At 40.2% G+C, this 17388-nt stretch overlaps 1 protein-coding gene across 1 annotated transcript in view; it reads left to right on the top strand.

Moving 5' to 3' along the window:
* The window catches only part of bcl11aa (BAF chromatin remodeling complex subunit BCL11A a), a gene marked incomplete at its 5' end in the record, with an annotated part of 51686 nt that extends 44763 nt beyond the window's left edge, over positions 1-6923 (top strand). The window contains one exon of the mRNA XM_017421666.3: positions 1295-6923. Coding sequence (XP_017277155.2) covers positions 1295-3540 — 2246 coding nt within the window. The remainder of the gene's footprint in view (positions 1-1294) is intronic.
* Between the last annotated feature and the right edge of the window lie 10465 nt (positions 6924-17388).

Raw genomic sequence — 17388 nt, 5'->3', positions numbered from 1 at the left:
GATTCTTTAGTGTAACAACTGATGAATTAATATTCCACACTGGTCTTTCTTTAGGAACGCAAAAATAAAATATAATTTAGTTAGACCTTGTTTCATTAAAGCGTCTCTGGTTACATCTGAGTTGCTCGTTAGCTTGGTCACACGCACGGTGTTTGATAGTGGTCGCCTTTGAACGGCAGCAACAGGGGTTCGTCTGGCATCTAATCTTGTAAAAGAGCCGGTGGCCGTCCATTCTGTCCGCTAATGAGATTACACATGCACTGTGAGTCCCACCACAGGTCATCAGTGCCGATGCCATTTAAAGGCAATTATTGTTTTAAATGATCCTCTCGTCGCCATCTCAGAGTGACTGTGTGTGGCTCGATGAGGGAAGGAGCTTCGAGGCAGACTGAAAGCTTCATATTTCCTCTGCAGTTGGAGCTTAAATGTTTTCACACTCCTACTGTTTCCTCAGGCAGTTGAGGTTACATGTTCAGAGTGTGTGGTTGAGTACATTTTGTTGGTTGAGATGCTTGTAAAATTCTCAGCACTTCATAAGACTCTCAGTTACAGAGGCTGTTAATGTTTTGTATAAATTAGGACTTTATTAACAGTCTGGACCTTAAGTTGCTTCTTTTGTGTCAAAAGCATTTTTTACACTGTTTGGTTTCAAGACCAAAAACTCCAGATTTAGAGCTATTTTCCTTTTTATTTCGCATGTGTGAGTGTTTGGTGTGTGTATGTGAATTATCCAACGAGGCTATGTTTTGGTGGATCAGTGGGAAGTGGGGGTCCACTGGGATAGCCCTGCCTCTTTGTTCTCCCGCTGACAACGAAGGACTCACAGTCAGTCTAAAGGGAGAAATTATGTCCCACAGCAGTCTGAGAGAAAAAGAGATCCACACACTCTACTTCTCACATGCTGCTCATGTGGGGCTTGACCTCAATAAGAGCTGCTGTTGTATTTGCAAAGCCCTCAACACCACGTGCCTACCACTTTTAAAAGCTGTAACAAGTTGGGGCTATAAAGTTCAAATAAAAAATTGGTTTGGTTGGACTGAACAGATTATCCAGTTTTACGTTAATGTTCCCAACTGAACAGCATTACAAAATTTCAAAGTCCCTACTTTTAATTGGAAGTTAAAGACATTGTTTTAACTTCACAGTTTAAATAACGCAATAAAATTTAATAAGCTTTCTTTCAGTTTGTGCTAAGAAAAATCAAATATTGGACTGTTTCTTACAATAATCAAAAACATTGTGTCTGTGTAAGATTTTTTTTGATCATATCATCTTTTTTTTTCTGTCCCAACAGGTAAGGAGGAGCCAACCACCTACACCTGCACTACTTGTAAGCAGTCTTATGGCAGCGCCTGGTTCCTGCTGCAGCATGCTCAGAACACCCACGGATTTCGTATTTACCTGGAAAGTGAACACGGCAGTCCTCTCACCCCACGCATGGGTGGGCCTTCATCCCTCGGTGGGGGCGCTGACTGCCCCTCGCAGCCTCCCCTTCATGGCCTCCATTTGCCTCCCGATGCTAGCCCCTTCAACCTCCTCCGCATCCCCGGCTCGGGCTCAGGTGGAAGAGACAGTGTCGGGGCAGGAGGTGTCATTGGCGCCAGTGGTCCTGTTGCTGGGGGCCATCATCAGCGTTTCCCTCCGACACCACCCCTCTTCAGCCCCCCTCCAAGGAACCACCTGGATCCCCACCACCTGAGCCCAGAGGAGCTGGCGCTGGCAGCCCACCACCCGAGTGCCTTTGACAGGGTGCTGCGCCTCAATCCTCCTCTGCCTCTAGAGCCCCCTCCAACAATGGACTTCTCAAGGCGGCTACGGGAACTGGCAGGCAACACCTCAGGGTCCACTCCCCCGCTTTCCCCCAGCCGACCCAGCCCCATGCAGCGTTTACTCCAGCCCTTTCAGACAGGAGGAAACGGAAGCGCAGGAGGGGTGGGGGGCAGCAAACCTCCATATCTTGCCACTCCCCCACCTCTTCCTGGCTCCATGCAGTCACCTGTGGGCTCTCAGACCACTCCTACGACCCCTCTCCCCTCAGCAGGGGCAACACCTTCCTCCACCACTCAATTGAAATCAAAGTGTTGTGAGTTTTGTGGCAAAGCCTTCAAGTTCCAGAGTAATTTAATAGTGCACAGGCGCAGCCACACAGGAGAAAAGCCGTACAAATGCCACTTGTGTGATCATGCTTGCACACAGGCTAGCAAACTGAAACGCCACATGAAGACACACATGCACAAATCTTCTTCGCCAAATACAGGCAAGTCAGAAGATGGCTTATCATTAGCTTCATCACCAGAGCCAGGCACCAGTGACCATATAGGCAGCGCAAGCAATGCACTGAAGTCAGTGGTGGCCAAGCTGAAAAGTGAGAATAACCGCATGCTACGCGAAAATGGGGAGGAAGAGGAAGAAGAAGAGGAGGAGGAAGAAGAGGAAGAGGAGGAGGAAGAAGAGGAAGAGGAGGAGGAAGAGGAGGGAGAGGAGGAGGAAGTGCAAAATGGAGAAAGGGCACCCAAAAGAAACAACAATAGTTATCACTTTGGACTAAACCTGGAAGCAGCACGGCAGCATGAAAACAGTGGAGGTATAGGAAGTCGACTGGGCGGAGTGGCTGATGAGGCGTCCATCCCTCGTTCACTTCCTGAGGTGATGCAGGGAATGGGACTGGCCGCCAGCATGCAGCACTTCAGTGAAGCTCTAAACGCACATAAGCGAAATGCCATGGCCCAAGAGAACCATCTCCATCACCACCTCAATCGAGACCATCATCACAGTCGTGAAATGTGCGATGGAGATTCGGTGCTGGAAACGGATCGTGGAGAAGAAAGCTCTGTTTTAGTTGTCAACGGGCGAGGAGCATCTCCTAATGAGTCTGCCTCTGTTGGCCTCTCCAAGAAACTGCTTCTGGGTAGCCCCAGTCCACTCAGTCCTTTCTCTAAACGCATTAAGCTGGAAAAAGAGTTTGACCTGCCCACTCCCACAATCCCTAATACAGAGAACGTCTACTCCCAGTGGCTGGCTGGCTATGCTGCCTCTCGACAACTCAAGGACCCTTTTCTGAACTTCGGGGATTCCAGACAATCGCCCTTTGCATCATCGTCCGAGCATTCCTCAGAGAATGGCAGTCTGCGTTTCTCGACCCCTCCAGGAGAGCTGGACGGTGGGATGTCAGGCCGTAGCGGAACAGGCAGTGGGGGCAGCACGCCCCACCTCGGGGGTCCCGGGCGGCCGAGCTCCAAAGATGGACGCAGGAGTGACACTTGTGAGTATTGTGGCAAGGTTTTTAAGAACTGCAGTAACCTGACAGTGCACCGGCGCAGCCACACGGGAGAGAGACCGTACAAGTGTGAGCTGTGCAATTATGCGTGTGCCCAGAGCTCCAAACTTACTCGCCACATGAAGACCCACGGTCAGGTGGGCAAAGACGTGTACAAGTGTGAGATTTGTCAGATGCCCTTCAGTGTTTACAGCACCTTGGAGAAACACATGAAAAAATGGCACAGTGACCGTCCTTTGAGTACCGAAATAAAGTCAGAGTAGAAGACAAAACAATGGGATCTTTTTCCCGCAGCTGTGTCCACCATCAGTCTCCTGTTCATTCCCAGCCCCCTTGTAGATTTGCTCCAATCCCAACACTCCCCTTTCACCAGTCTGGTGGAAGCTTAAGACCTTGTGCTCTGCACCAGCACACCCCGTTTCCATTACCCATCGAATGCATGATCTGTATCGGGGCAATACTCTTGCATTGACGCAAAACTTTGAGCCTTTCTCTTGTGCAATAATTTACACGTTGTGTACTATTTTCTTTTTTTGAGTTTTCTTTTGCCATTTTTAAGGATTAGTCAGCATGCATAGTATGTTTTTGCTAATCAAAAAAGGAAAAAAAATCAGAAAAGAACTTGTCTCTGGTTGGTTAGTTGTTGAGTAAATGTGTTGCTGTTTTCTTCTTGTTATTTTTTTTTCTTTTTATTCTTCAAAAAGAAAAAGAAAAGAAAAATATATCCATGCTGCATACATTCTGTAACACATATCATGTACAGTTTTGTTTTGTAACATGGAAAGTGAACAGTCTTTTACTTGACCCTCTTCGTACAACCCTGGAAATGCACTTATCCTGATCTTTCTAAAAGATGCCACGTTCACACAGGGTTTTGAAAAAAAAAAAAATCATGCATTGGCTTGACTAAACTGACAGTGATGAGAGCCTTCAAATTTCTTTCAAAAAGACAAAGGTGGAATAAGAAGTCAATTTGTACTCTCATTTTGTGGAATAAGAAAGAGTGCCTTTGATATCCCAAGACTGCATTGGCCACAGTCTTCTCTGGTTTTACTTTGGGGTCCTAAAACGGTTTAAGCCAACCAGGAAAGGTCCTTGCATCAAGCACCTGACTGCTCAAATGGACTGTGACCACTCATGGTGAGCAATTAGAATCATCATTTAGCTACCTATTACATGTTCAATATGTGGAATTTCAAGGCACGCATGGTACAAGCAGTATTGTGTATATCTGAATTATTTGTAGTTTTGTTTCTGGTAGGAAGGTACTTTTGAGATAAAAGTAATCTGTAATGTACAATCCTGATCTTAAGGGACGCGGCACATTGCTGACAAGTGTCATGTATCTGTGTTAGCACAAACCTACAACGCTGCTCCAGAATGTCAGTGTGTGGAATAATGCATAAAGTAATATATGAGCTCAAAGTGATGCTAACTTTAGTTGAGAGCATTGAACTAATTACAAGCTAGACAGACAGAAAGCTACACAGACCTGTACATGTTACTGGGATCAGAGGCAATGTCTTTCACTTAACATTTTTAGTATTAAAACAGGGTCATCAGTTATGACTGGCAGAGATAATTATAACTATATTCTAGGGCTCTTGAGAAAAGTTTCATGTTAATCAGTATGTATAGGCTAATGCAGGGCCGTTTTTTTATTTTGTTTGCTGTTGATTTTTAACTCAAAAGGAGCATGTTTGTTTCATTGGTTTAATTTATGCTGCTCATATGGTGCGTTCCACTTGTCCTCGGATGTCAAGATTTCAGAACTCCAGGTCAAAACCAACTTGAATACTCACTAGGGTCAAAATTCTGACTTGAAAAGTGGGAGAGCCCTGAGCGACCTTGGCCTCCAAATTAAATGTGGCTGCCTAGCAAAAAAGTTGTGATAGCTGCAGGAATAAACATTTTATTTACACTTCTGTCGGTTTGAATGCCATCAAAAATTTCACACTCTCTACTCTACAACCTCCAATAGGAAACATGTTGCTACAGTCGTTAAATGAAAAGAATACAAGGAAATGTGTTTTTGGCTTGTGTGGCTAACAATAGTTAAAATGATCCTGGTTACTGAACATAACAATTAGAAAGCCAACTGAAACAATGAAACAATGTTAAGTTAGGTGTGATGCCATTCCCAGATTTGACTTCCGAGGTAAATGGAACGCAGCAACAGTAAAGCTCTTGCCACTGAGACTAAGTACCAACATTAGCTTTGGATCGTGCCACGCAGATGCAGATTTGGTACCTGGGTTGAGTCTAAAACCTGGATTTGTTCAACATTAAGTGCATTGTTTCAGTTAACCCTGTTTACGTTTAAGGGAGAAATCTATATCTAATGCTGTCACATGACGAGGGTCCCATTGTTACAAGCAGTCAAAGATGACGCACAAAATCCGTTGCTAGCAACTTCAGCCTCATGACCCCCGACCTTTGTAGGCTTGCCATTTCACCTTTGACCATTTGTAAGTTTGTGAACCCTGGAAGGGTGGAAAATTCACTATCCCCAGTAAAATCAGTAGGTAAAATGGTTTGCAAGTTACAGAAGTGCTCCTGCATCAGAGCAGACTGAATGCACTCCTACTGAGTTTAGTAACTAACACTTTTTTTTAAAGCAGCTGTGTTTTTTCATCACTGAAAAAGAAAGAAAGAAAGAAAGAAAGAAAAAAACAGCTGAATTATTTATGAATCTTGTTGCTTTAACAACAGACACAAATCCTGTTGCTCCCAGAATCTGTTTTTGTATAAATCCTTCTTCAATCATAAAAATCAAACATTTTTGGGAATAAAACTCTTCTTTAGGGGGAACTGTTTTTAGGTTTTCTTGTTGTTTTCCCTCAGCGTCTTGGTGGTGTTCAAGACTCCAATCACAGTGTAAATTAAATAAAATGTACAAAAAAAATAAATGTGTTTATTTTACTTTATTTTATTTTATTATATTTTGCCTTGGCTCTTCACAGCTCTTCAGGTTAAGATCCAAATTGCATCGGGGAAAGGATTAAAACTAAATATGAGTATATGATAAAGAAGTTAAAATCTAGGACAATGCACACTCCTGTCAGTTCCTATACTTACACACATTTATGGTCTACTTTTTCTGTATTTCTAGAATTGTATTTGAATTCAATGTTCACTTAGAGTAGGCACTATAGTATTTATATTGAGGCTCGTATTTTTACTGTTGCTTGTTCTCTCTGAAGGTATTTACCATACCTTTTTTGGTAGTGGAAAAAAAAAATGCTGCCACGGTATATTTTTTTAATTTGGCAGGATAATATAGTGCAAAATATTTGTATGTTTAAAGAAATAATAATAAAAAAAAATCCCATAAAAAGCAGCTAAATATGTGGGGCTGGGATGCGCTGCAGGCCATCAGATGGCTGCTGCTTGGGTTCTGGTCCACAGAGGTGGGTGTACATATCTTGTTTGGGTTTTGGTTCCCTCACACCGCTGCCATCTTTGTATGCAGTAATGAAAGCTGATGTCGGCCTGTTCTGTTGTGTGCTTCTGTCTCTCTCTCACCTCTCCCACCTGAAGACATTCCAACATCGAGAAGAGGAAAAAAAAAAACATATGCAGTACATGGATTACATTTAGAAACGTTAAATACATTTAAAAAGAATGAAAACGTTTTTTTTTTTTTCATTGCCAAATACTAAATGGTGCTTTATATTTAGATTGGGTGAATATACTTTGATATGCAAAGCATATTTAAAAATGACCAGGGAGACGTGGAGAAGCCTGCTTGAGTTAAGACTTTTTTGTAAATGGCAATGCGGAATATTTTGTTATCAGCCTTTTCTATTCCTGTTCTGAGAGCTGTTTGTTGTAACTTGAACTTGAACTTTATCTTTTACAATGGGAGTTACTATTTATTATCACTTAAATGCTCTGTTCTAAACAGAGACATGAAATGGAGTCTTATTTTTGTTTTCTTTTTTTTAATTTTTGGTTATGATATAATTTTATTATTATTATGTTCTTCTTTTGTAATGGTGGCCAATGGTCATTGGACAAAACAAGCTCTTTAATTTTTATTGTACTTGTTTGGGGTCTCTGTTTAGTTGTAATAGGAATACCACTGTCCGTGTTTTCTGGCAGATGTCTGCATAATCCTGTTCACACACCCATTTTGTCCCTTTATTGAAAAACAATTAATAAAAAAAATGAAAGTATAATGAAACCACTGTGTGTTTTAACTCATCTCAAGTGTGCATGCATGAATATGTGATTATCTGATTATACTCACCTCACAATTCAACATAAGTTTTATCATTCTTCATTTTTTCTACGTCTTTTGTGAATGAACAACTTTAAATGGGTTATGGTTTACTTCCTGATTTTTATCATGTGTGCAGCATCCAGTGTAATATGCTTGAAAAACTGGAAGATCCGTAGAAAAGAATGTACAAGCAGGTTCTGTTTTCCTGCAGATCTTTGTCAATAAAACCTCAAAAGATAAACATTTGGCAGAAGTTACAAAAATTAAACACATAAATTAATGGAAGACTGCATGAATCTGTCTAACGTGGCAAAAAATCCACATTCACTCACATTATTCACTAAGTAGGAAATATAATCAGCCTACACTTCAGAGCAATGCCTTGTATAGTGTGTGTGCGTGTGTTATTGATATCAGTGGTGACCTGTCCACATAAACAGTGTCTCTGATGAGAACTCACATTTCACTTTGAACCCAAAGAACTCAACGTCTAACTTTGCCTCAGCCTTTGGCCTTGTACTGGTTGAACTTCATGTTTTCTGTATGTGTGCGTGTGTGTGTGTCTGTGTGTGTGTGGTTACAACGTTGCCCAGAGGGGTTGTAGAACTCCTGACACCCATGTGTCTGTATGCAACATCCTATTTGCTGGTCCACACAGACCAGCTGCTTTTTAGAACAAAATGTGTGTGTGTGTGTTCACTATCTGAGTACACATGCATACTATGTGTGTTCCCCCTTACAGTATGGCATACTATCTGTAACTGATAATTGGCGTCCCCTATGTGCCTTTGACTCTCAGTTGTACATACTCATGCATGCGTGTACTGAACAGGCAGAATATGAACACAAACAGGTTTGTACTTTCACAAAATGTACCAAAGTAAATATTATGTCTGTTTGCTCAGTACTCATAAACCCTTAGAAAACTGCCATCAGGATCAATCAGACTGAAGAATCGGACCGACCCCTGCGTTCAGTTTTTTTCATACATGTGTGAAAAGCATCATGAAAAAACAATGAAAGAGCTGCTACAACACATATATGACTGTTCTAATGAAATGACTTAGGTGGGGGTTTTTTATATTTGTGAAATTTATGTTTGGAATTTGGGGGCCACTGAAAAGTGATGCCCTCGAATTTTTTCCTAATCATTCAAGTTTCTTTAATGTCCAAACCAAATGTGTTTTTGTCACAAACTGTTGGTTTAATTAACAGTGTAAGTCAACAATAAGCTCTCATGAATCCATTTATCTAAGGCACTTTTCATACTGAATAATGATCCCACTACACTCTTCACGAACTGCATGACCTTTCAGAACATGGCTGGAAAAAGACAATTTTGGGAAACCTCCTTTAGTGTAAAGGTACACTGCAACCCTCTTAGTACTTGCCAAATAGGATTTTTTTTGACTAATTTCTACTCCCTCAAAATTCTTTTCTGCTATCTCACTGTCTTTAGACAATTACTATTGTAGCTTAGGCATAAGGCCAGCACGGCCAGTTTTGTTTAAAATTCTTCACGATTAAGTTATGCTGGTGTATGAGGATCCCACATCATGGATACACTGCAACTGCTGTCACCACACTCCCCCACTCTCCACCCAGGACCCTGACATGCTGCCGCCACAATAATAAACCACCATGACCTCAATACTGAAGTTTTGTGCCTGCTCAAAACCCACCATTACCGTTCACTCTCTCTATCATGTGTAATGGGGAGTCACTGCATTCTTAATATAAACCTGAAGACCTACAAAGCCCATACATACCCTGGCTGATTTTTTGAACATCACAGCGGGGTCTTCCTCCAGTATCAAGGAGGCATAAGATCCTGTAACTACTTGTCCACCAGTCTCCAACTGAATGTATTGAACTTCATCAATCAGCACACACCATTTTATATGCAGCAATGTCTAACAATTACTTGTGGATTTAAGTGCAAAAAAAGTCATGTGGTCAAAGGAAATGAGAGAAAGAGCTATAGGACAGGATTGTGCAGAGGCCCAAACATTTCCAGAAACACAGCAGCCTGTGTTTTTGGATGCTCAAATTTGGAACCTGCCACAGACTCCTGAGCTGCCAAAATGAGTAATGAGCTTTTGTGGAGATTACAGAGACACAAGTGTTTGGGCAGCCCTCCTATAAACCATGCCGTCATGGCAGAGTGGCCAGACAGAAGCCACTGCTCACTACGAGGTGTGTGGTGTCCAGCTGGTTTGGGAATGACTCGCAGATTAGTCTGATCTGATTAAACAAATTTCCCTGAGCAAATCTCAGTGCCATGTGCACAGAAAACTGGGCACTGAATCTCACTTTATAAGTAGTATCGGTCAAACACAGTGGTGGCAATGTCACTATATGGAATTTTCTTTTTCAATAAATGACAAAACATGAAGCTCATGAGTGAAAAACCTTTTTAACCTCCTCGGACCCTGCATCCACATATGTGGACATCATTTTTCTCATAGACTGCATTATAAAAGTAAAAAAAATAAATCTTTGTTTTACACTCATCAGGTCCCAATCAGCCCACATAACTAAGTGAAGTTAAAGATGCATACCATGTTAGAGTTCGGGTCTTAGGAGGTTAATGAGGTCCAAAACTCAGGCTGGGGAGACAGTTTATATCCCGCAACAAGTCAAAGACCTCTTCATCCCTGCCAAGAAAACAGAAGTGTCTTTAATAGGACTTTAAGACCCAAATTAACACCAATACCTTTGTTCTATTTTACTGTGAGAAGCCACTGACCTTGAGAAGATTTACTACTGCAGGTCACTTTCATTAAACAACTAGGCTGCAACACCTGGGAACATGAAACCCATCTGCACCATATTTATTTTTCCAACTTTCTTGTTGTTCTTTGATAAATTCACTAAGGTGTAAACTCACAAAGCATTCAGACCTTTGCTTTATGGCACCTCTTCTGTGCTAGTTTATGTGAAAAAACATAAAGCATTTGTAGCTGTTATAAAATCTATATGACCATGACCTGCAATGCACCATAAACTCCCATGGATTTGTCTTTGGTTTGTATGATTTTAACAATAAGATATTCTCCCAAGACTTTCCACAGCGTGTTTTTTCTCTGCTTTTGTCACAGTATGGCCTTGGCTCAACACTTTTCCAAAGGAATTTAGATAAAGGACAATAATCTATGTGTGCGTGTTTTGTCTGAGTGTGCTTTGCTATCTGCGTACATACTGTGCTATGCTACTGAAGTGCATTTTGCCAAGGCCAGTCTTTGCCTGCCATATAACTGAAAGCTGTTTCTATACATACCACATGTTTTAATACATGCTGACCACTGTGGTCTATAGGAACTGGCAGCAAAGTAAGAGCCTCTTAATGTAATGGACGGTCATTGAACATAATACATACAATGACCACAAGGCCAGTTCATTTTGTAAAAAGAACGGCAATTAAAGGCAGTAAAGGAATAATGAGTGTCTTGACCACAGCACACTTAACGCCCAGCGTAGGAGTTCCTATTTGAGAGACCGACTCGTCAAATAAGAATGATTGTGAGTGAAAACAGAATAAATTTTCAGTATTTTATTCTTTCATGGTGGTGAGCTTATTTCATTAACTTGAATGAGCTTTATGCTTCTATAATGTGACTGAAAAATAAAAGGTAAATGTCAACCATGTACACGGATGAAACAATATTTAGACAACTTTTTGTCCTATATATACTGTATAACTTCTTTGAACCACACCTTTTAGATCTGATAAGATAGAGATGAGTTATGTGAGCACTAGGAAAAAGAAACATTAGCCCTGTCTAATGGAAAAAACTGTGACAAGATGATGCTGATGATCACTGTAGATTCACATCAGGACATAATAAAATGATCTGCTTTCTACCGGGTTCTAAAATTGTTTCAATGAAACCAAAAGTGTACAAGTATTTGCAACAAATTTGACCATGTCATTATTTGTTAAATAAAAATGAAGCCAAAATGGAATAAAAAAAAAAAATATATATTTATATATTTATAACTATCTTTAGCAACAATAATTCTCAATAGTTGTTTTATATACAACTTTATTAGTCTTTCATATAGTCATGGAAGAATTTTTTTGGCCCACTCTTCTTTAAAACATTACTGCAGTTTATTGAAAATTTCAGACATTTGTTTATTCATAGCTCTCTGAAGGTCATACCACACCATTTCATTCATGTTTAGGTCTGGACTTTGACTGGACCACTATAACACTTCGATTTCTTTTTTTTACATTCTGAATGAATGAAAGGACACTATTTATCCCTGAGGAAAATTATTTATGGTAAATCTGTTAGATTTGCTTTTGTGTTTAGGATCTTTATCCTGTTGCTTGACCTAATTTCAGCCAAGCTTCAGCTGTCAGACAGATGGACTCACATTTGACTCTAGAATCCTTTGGTCTACAGAAAAGTTCATGGTTGACTCTAATTCCTGGATGGAGCCCACGTCCTGTGGCTGCAAAACAAGCCCGATCATCTGCCTTCCACCAGTGTGCTTAATAGTTGGTATGAAGTGTTTTATAAACTATGTTTAGATTGTGTCAAAAGTGCCATTGTGAATTATGGGTAAGTATCTCGACTTTGGTCTTTTCTGTCTAAAGGACATTGTGCCTTATGGTCTTATGATTCATTTAAATACAACTTTGCAAATCTAAACTGTGCAGCCAAGTTTATTTTAGAAAGAAGAGACTTTCTTCTGCAACCCTTTTTAAAACGCCATACTTTCCCCAGTCTTTTTTTATTTGTACTATCTTAAACTTTAAACGTTACCCTGGTAATTGAGGCCTGTAAAGTCTGAGATGGAGATGTTATTTTCTTTTGTTAATTCTTTGACCATTGCACAGTCAGATCTTTGGATTAATTTGCTGGGATTCCTGGAAAGACTGACAACTGCATTAACTGTTTTCCACTTGTGCATAATCTTTCTCTCTCTAGATAGTTTCTCTCTCTAGATAATTTGGAAATGACCTTTAACCCTTCCCAGATTGATCGTCAGCAATAGTTGTATCTCTAAGGTCATTGCTCATGTCATTCCACCTTGGCATTGCGTTAACAAACACCTGTATGCTCCAAAGTAGCAAACTGTCAACACTCCTGCTCTTATAGATGTGGTCACAGTGATGACGATCAGTTAATCAATACATTTGATCAGCAACTGGCAGCTATATTCCCTCTTAAATCCAGTGAAAGCTGCAAGGGTGGACTTAGGTTTCGCACACAGCTTTTCCAGTTTTCTTTGATAAATATGACACTGTGGAATGTTCAGTGTTTTTGTACACTTAAGGCTGGATTTGAAAAGTTTTAGAACCTGATAGAGACCAGACCATTTTTATTATGTTCTGATATGTTAAACCCTTGAAATGAAAAATAATATATATTTTTTGTACCATGATTGCATGCTGCAGCAACTTCCCATGTAAAAACAAAATACCACACAGACAAAAATAACAAGATGGTATGCCATGGCAATGTAGGATAGGTCACGCAAATATCCTGCAACTTTCCCACCCTCCAACCTCATACATATGCGATATACATAACTGGAACACATTATGAACATTTTATGTACATCATATTTATGTATATCATATATGTCACAAGACTTAATATTTTACAACATACATTTCATTTTGTCACATTTTTTGAACATATCAAGACTATGTTATATAAAAATGACTATTGTTTGTTGTGTTTTTAATACATTTAAATGTGTTGTTTTTTTTGTTTTTTGGGGGGGTTTGTGTATTACCAGTATGTTCAAAATTAATTTCTAAATAGAAAATAAATAAAAATCCAAAAAACTTTTACTCACATATAAAATTTTAAAACACAATAATATACAAAAAAATTAAATATATAAATACAAAACTGTGTACTGTGACATTACCAATGATATTCTTGTCATAGGTAAAGAATACGTGTAGGTAATCTGCAGTGTGCAGTCATGTGACTGAAATGCCTAAAATTTGTTTGAAACAAATTCACTGTCAGATAAAACAAAACCATTACATGAAGAACATCTTAATCTGGCATACTGAAACCCTGCTGTTTGAACAGCCATCACTGCATGCTTTGTTTTGATTAAATTATTGAATTAGCAAGTAGATCTTTATATTTCATGAACGTGGATATGTGTTCCATCTTTGAAGAAATTCTGCGATTGAAACCTGAGGAGGTGAGAAGTAAGGGCTGATGTCTTTAATGCTGTTTAAGGAAAAGCCACATGTTGAGTTAGACTGTCTAAAAAAAAAACACATGGAAAAGATATCAGCCTTAAGAAACACAATGATTGCTTTTCCTTCTCCCCATGTCATCGTGGTCTCTCTAACTTCTCAAGCCTATTGCTTAAAGTGAAAATTACCTGGAACGTTGTCATTTTTCTAAAGGAATGTTTGCCGACTGGAATTGCTCAATCACTACTCTTGCTGATAATATTAGAACAGAATGCTGCTTGAAGCAGCTAGCCAACCACCTCCCTGCGCAAGTGCACACACGCTCACACACAAAGCTGAGCTGAGGCGTAAGAGGTCAAAGTCAATTGATAGGCCTTCAGAGCTGGATTGCCAGGTGTGGAAAAGACAAGTCAAATAGAGCAGGCCTTGGCAGGTGAGGGGATTTGTGTCCACGTGTCTGCGTATGTTTGCCAGACATACCTTAAAGACTGCAGAAAACAAAGGGCTGAGGAGGAGGGGTGACGTATGGGCGGGGGCTGTCTGCTCCTATGAAGGTCTTTAAGGTCAGAGAGTAGGCTTAGAGGGACAAAAAGACGCGCCCTCCCTCCCCTTCTCCTCTTTTCTTTCATTCTTTCCCGCCACCTCTGAACCCAGTGTGAAGTTCAAATTCATTGTCAAAGTGAGTGAATGAACCAATGAATGAATGAATGAATGAATGATCGAATGAAGAAGAGGTGGGGGAGGGTCAAAGAGGGAGTGGAGTAACATGTGTCAAATGGACATGTTCATGCGTAGTTAAGGTGGTTAATAGATAAACATTTTTCATTGTGTTCTTGAAACGTCCTGTGAGCTGATCAGCCCGTTTCAGTGTCAAAACCTTTAGTTTTAAGCTAACTTTGCAGATGTGCCTTAAAAAAAAAGCCAATAAACGAAAGAAAAATTTGAGACATTACAAACAATAGTTAGTTCAAGTAAGATGTTATTAAATTTTAAATTCTTCCATTTATGATCACACTTTTATTTATTTACTCATTTGAACACTTTTTGGGCAACAGCGATGATTATATTACATTAATGGCAGATGATCTGGTGTTCTGGTTTTATTTTTCTTCAGTCAAACAGAAAAACTATTAAATACCAAATAAAGTTGAACAGCCTGCCTTTTTACACAACTCTCTCTCTCACTGAATGTACAAGCTGCACTTAATCCTCTCTGACATGGTTCTAGCATTTCTGACCTCACAGTGGACGGATGGCTGATGGCTGGAAGTGAAACACCGGGTTTGAATCCTCCAGGGTCACAAAGGGGCGTCCCTCTGATCTCTGACCCCAGAAAGGAGGCCTCTCGGTCAGGCTGGGGCAACGGAAAAATCCCTGCAGCCTGAGCTGGATAAGAGGATGCTCAGGAGACACTTGGACCGTCGGGGCGCATGCGTGGGGGTATGTGTAGGAGTGTGTTAGAGTGTGCTAGTGTGTGTATGTGTTATGCCCTAGAGACTCTTGCCTGTCTTGTGTAACCAAATTCAGGACACAAAATCCCTAACACATAGATGCATACAAGGGTTGTGGAGGTTAATTGCAGCTGCACAGACAACGCAGTTGGGTCATTTTTGTTGGAAAAGTGCGTGCGTGTGTGTAAGAGACTAAGATGGGACACCACATGAACTCAATATGCGTGGGAAAAAGATATGAGCACACACATAAAGATCATATGCATTTAGTTATTATGTCTAGAACTAGTGTGCAGACTATATTTTAGGGACCCTCCTGTTTGAACACAAACACACGCATGCACACACACCACACACTGTCCCATCCTGGCTTTTAATCTTTTCCACCCCTCTTCCTTCCACCGCATTCACATGTGGGTGTGTGTGAAAGGTCAAAGTTCAACCTGTGGGCTCAAGGCTTGGGTTTCACATGACTAAACACCTTTGTTGCCAGTTGGGAACACTAAATGTGCGTGTATGTGTGTGTATGTGTGTGTTGGGGGGAGGGGGGTGGGTTGAACTGGGATGTTGTGTCTAGCTGAGAGACAATACCACCCAGCCCCCTCACTCATGTCCAGGGTTTGATGTCTGCTGAATACCATGTGCTTGCACAGAAATGTGTGAATGCCTTACATGCTAACACGGACACACACACACACACACACACACACACAGACAAACATGATGGACAAAGATTGGTTAGATTCTTTTAACTACAGCTGCAGAGGATGTTGGTAAATTGTGCAGTGAAGCTAGCCTCACCCACCCTCCAGGAAATACACTCATCTGAAACAATTTCATTTGTCTGGTTTCCAAGATTAAATGTTCTACACTTCTGTCTGAAACAGCTGCTACAGTAAAACCTATATATTGTGATTTGGAAAAGTATTTATACCTCTTGATCTTTTGCTCATTTTGTCACATTACAACTTCAAAATATTTTAATGGGATATTTTTATTCACCCCCTTTACTCTGATACCCCAAACTAAAATTGAATGCAACCGAGTGCCTTCAGAAGTCACTTAATTACATAAAGTCCAACTGTATGTAATTTAATCTCAGTATAAATACAACTGTTCTGTGAAGGCCTCAGAGGTTTTTGACAGAACACAAGTAATTAAACAGCATAATGACAACGAAGGAATACAGCAGACAGGCATGTTTGGGTTATAAAACAATACCCCAAGCTTTGATAATATCATTGAGCACTGTTCAATCCATCATCTGAAAATGGAAAATGTATGGCACAACGGGAAACCTACCAAGACATGGCCATCTACCTAAACTGACAGGGTGGACAAGAACCCAAGAAGCAGCCAAGAAACCATGGGAACTTTGGAGGAGCTGCAGAGACCCACAGCTCAGGTTGGAAAATCTGTCTGCAGGACATTTATTAGCTGTGCACTAAATAAATCTGACTTTTATGTAGGAGCAGCAAGAAGATAGTAATTGTTGAAAGATTTTTTGCAGTTTGGCACAAGCCATGTAGGAGACACAGCTAACATATGGAAGAAAGTACTCTGGTAGGATGGGACCAGCATTGAGCTTTCTTGCGTAAATTGAAACTTCTTGAACGTATCATCATCACCTGAAACATGGTACATGGTTTCACAGTAAAATATTTTGAAGTTTGTAGTTGTAACATGACAAAATGTGGAAAAGTTCAAGATGTGTGAATATTTTTTCAAGGCATTACACTGTATCTTTAGAAGTGACAACCTCCATCAGTCTCTTTTCTTTAATTTTGGTTATCTTGAACTGGATATGAAGTTCTACTTTAAGGCCCTCTGAAATCTCTAAGTCCTTCAAACTTTCCTAAATAGTGAGTCCTTCCACTAATATTAGAAAGCTCCTTTTTGTCCACTTGTGTTTTCTATCTCATTCGTTTGGTCATTACACATTGCTTAAGATTGCAGATGAAAGTTAGAATGTACTGTAGATAAATTAAAGGCCTCATTTTTTTATTTCAGCTCTCTCTTCACCACAAAAAAACATTAACAAATGTTATGGGTTAAATACCTGAAACAAATTTGAGATTGTTTCTAGTATTTTCATATAACTAATTCAGGCTCAGACGGCACTGACTATCCAACTGAAAACAGGTTGGCTGAGTGATCAAGTTTTCATTAAAGATATTTTCTGTCTTTTCTATTCTCCCACCACTCAGAAACAAGGTCAAACTGGCTTTTGTACTTCTTTGAATTGACCGACTCAATG

Source organism: Kryptolebias marmoratus, linkage group LG22, assembly GCF_001649575.2.
Source record: "Kryptolebias marmoratus isolate JLee-2015 linkage group LG22, ASM164957v2, whole genome shotgun sequence".
Taxonomy (NCBI): Eukaryota; Metazoa; Chordata; class Actinopteri; order Cyprinodontiformes; family Rivulidae; genus Kryptolebias; species Kryptolebias marmoratus.
The sequence above is the reverse complement of the archived record's forward strand: the minus strand, read 5'-3'. Positions and strand labels throughout refer to the sequence as shown.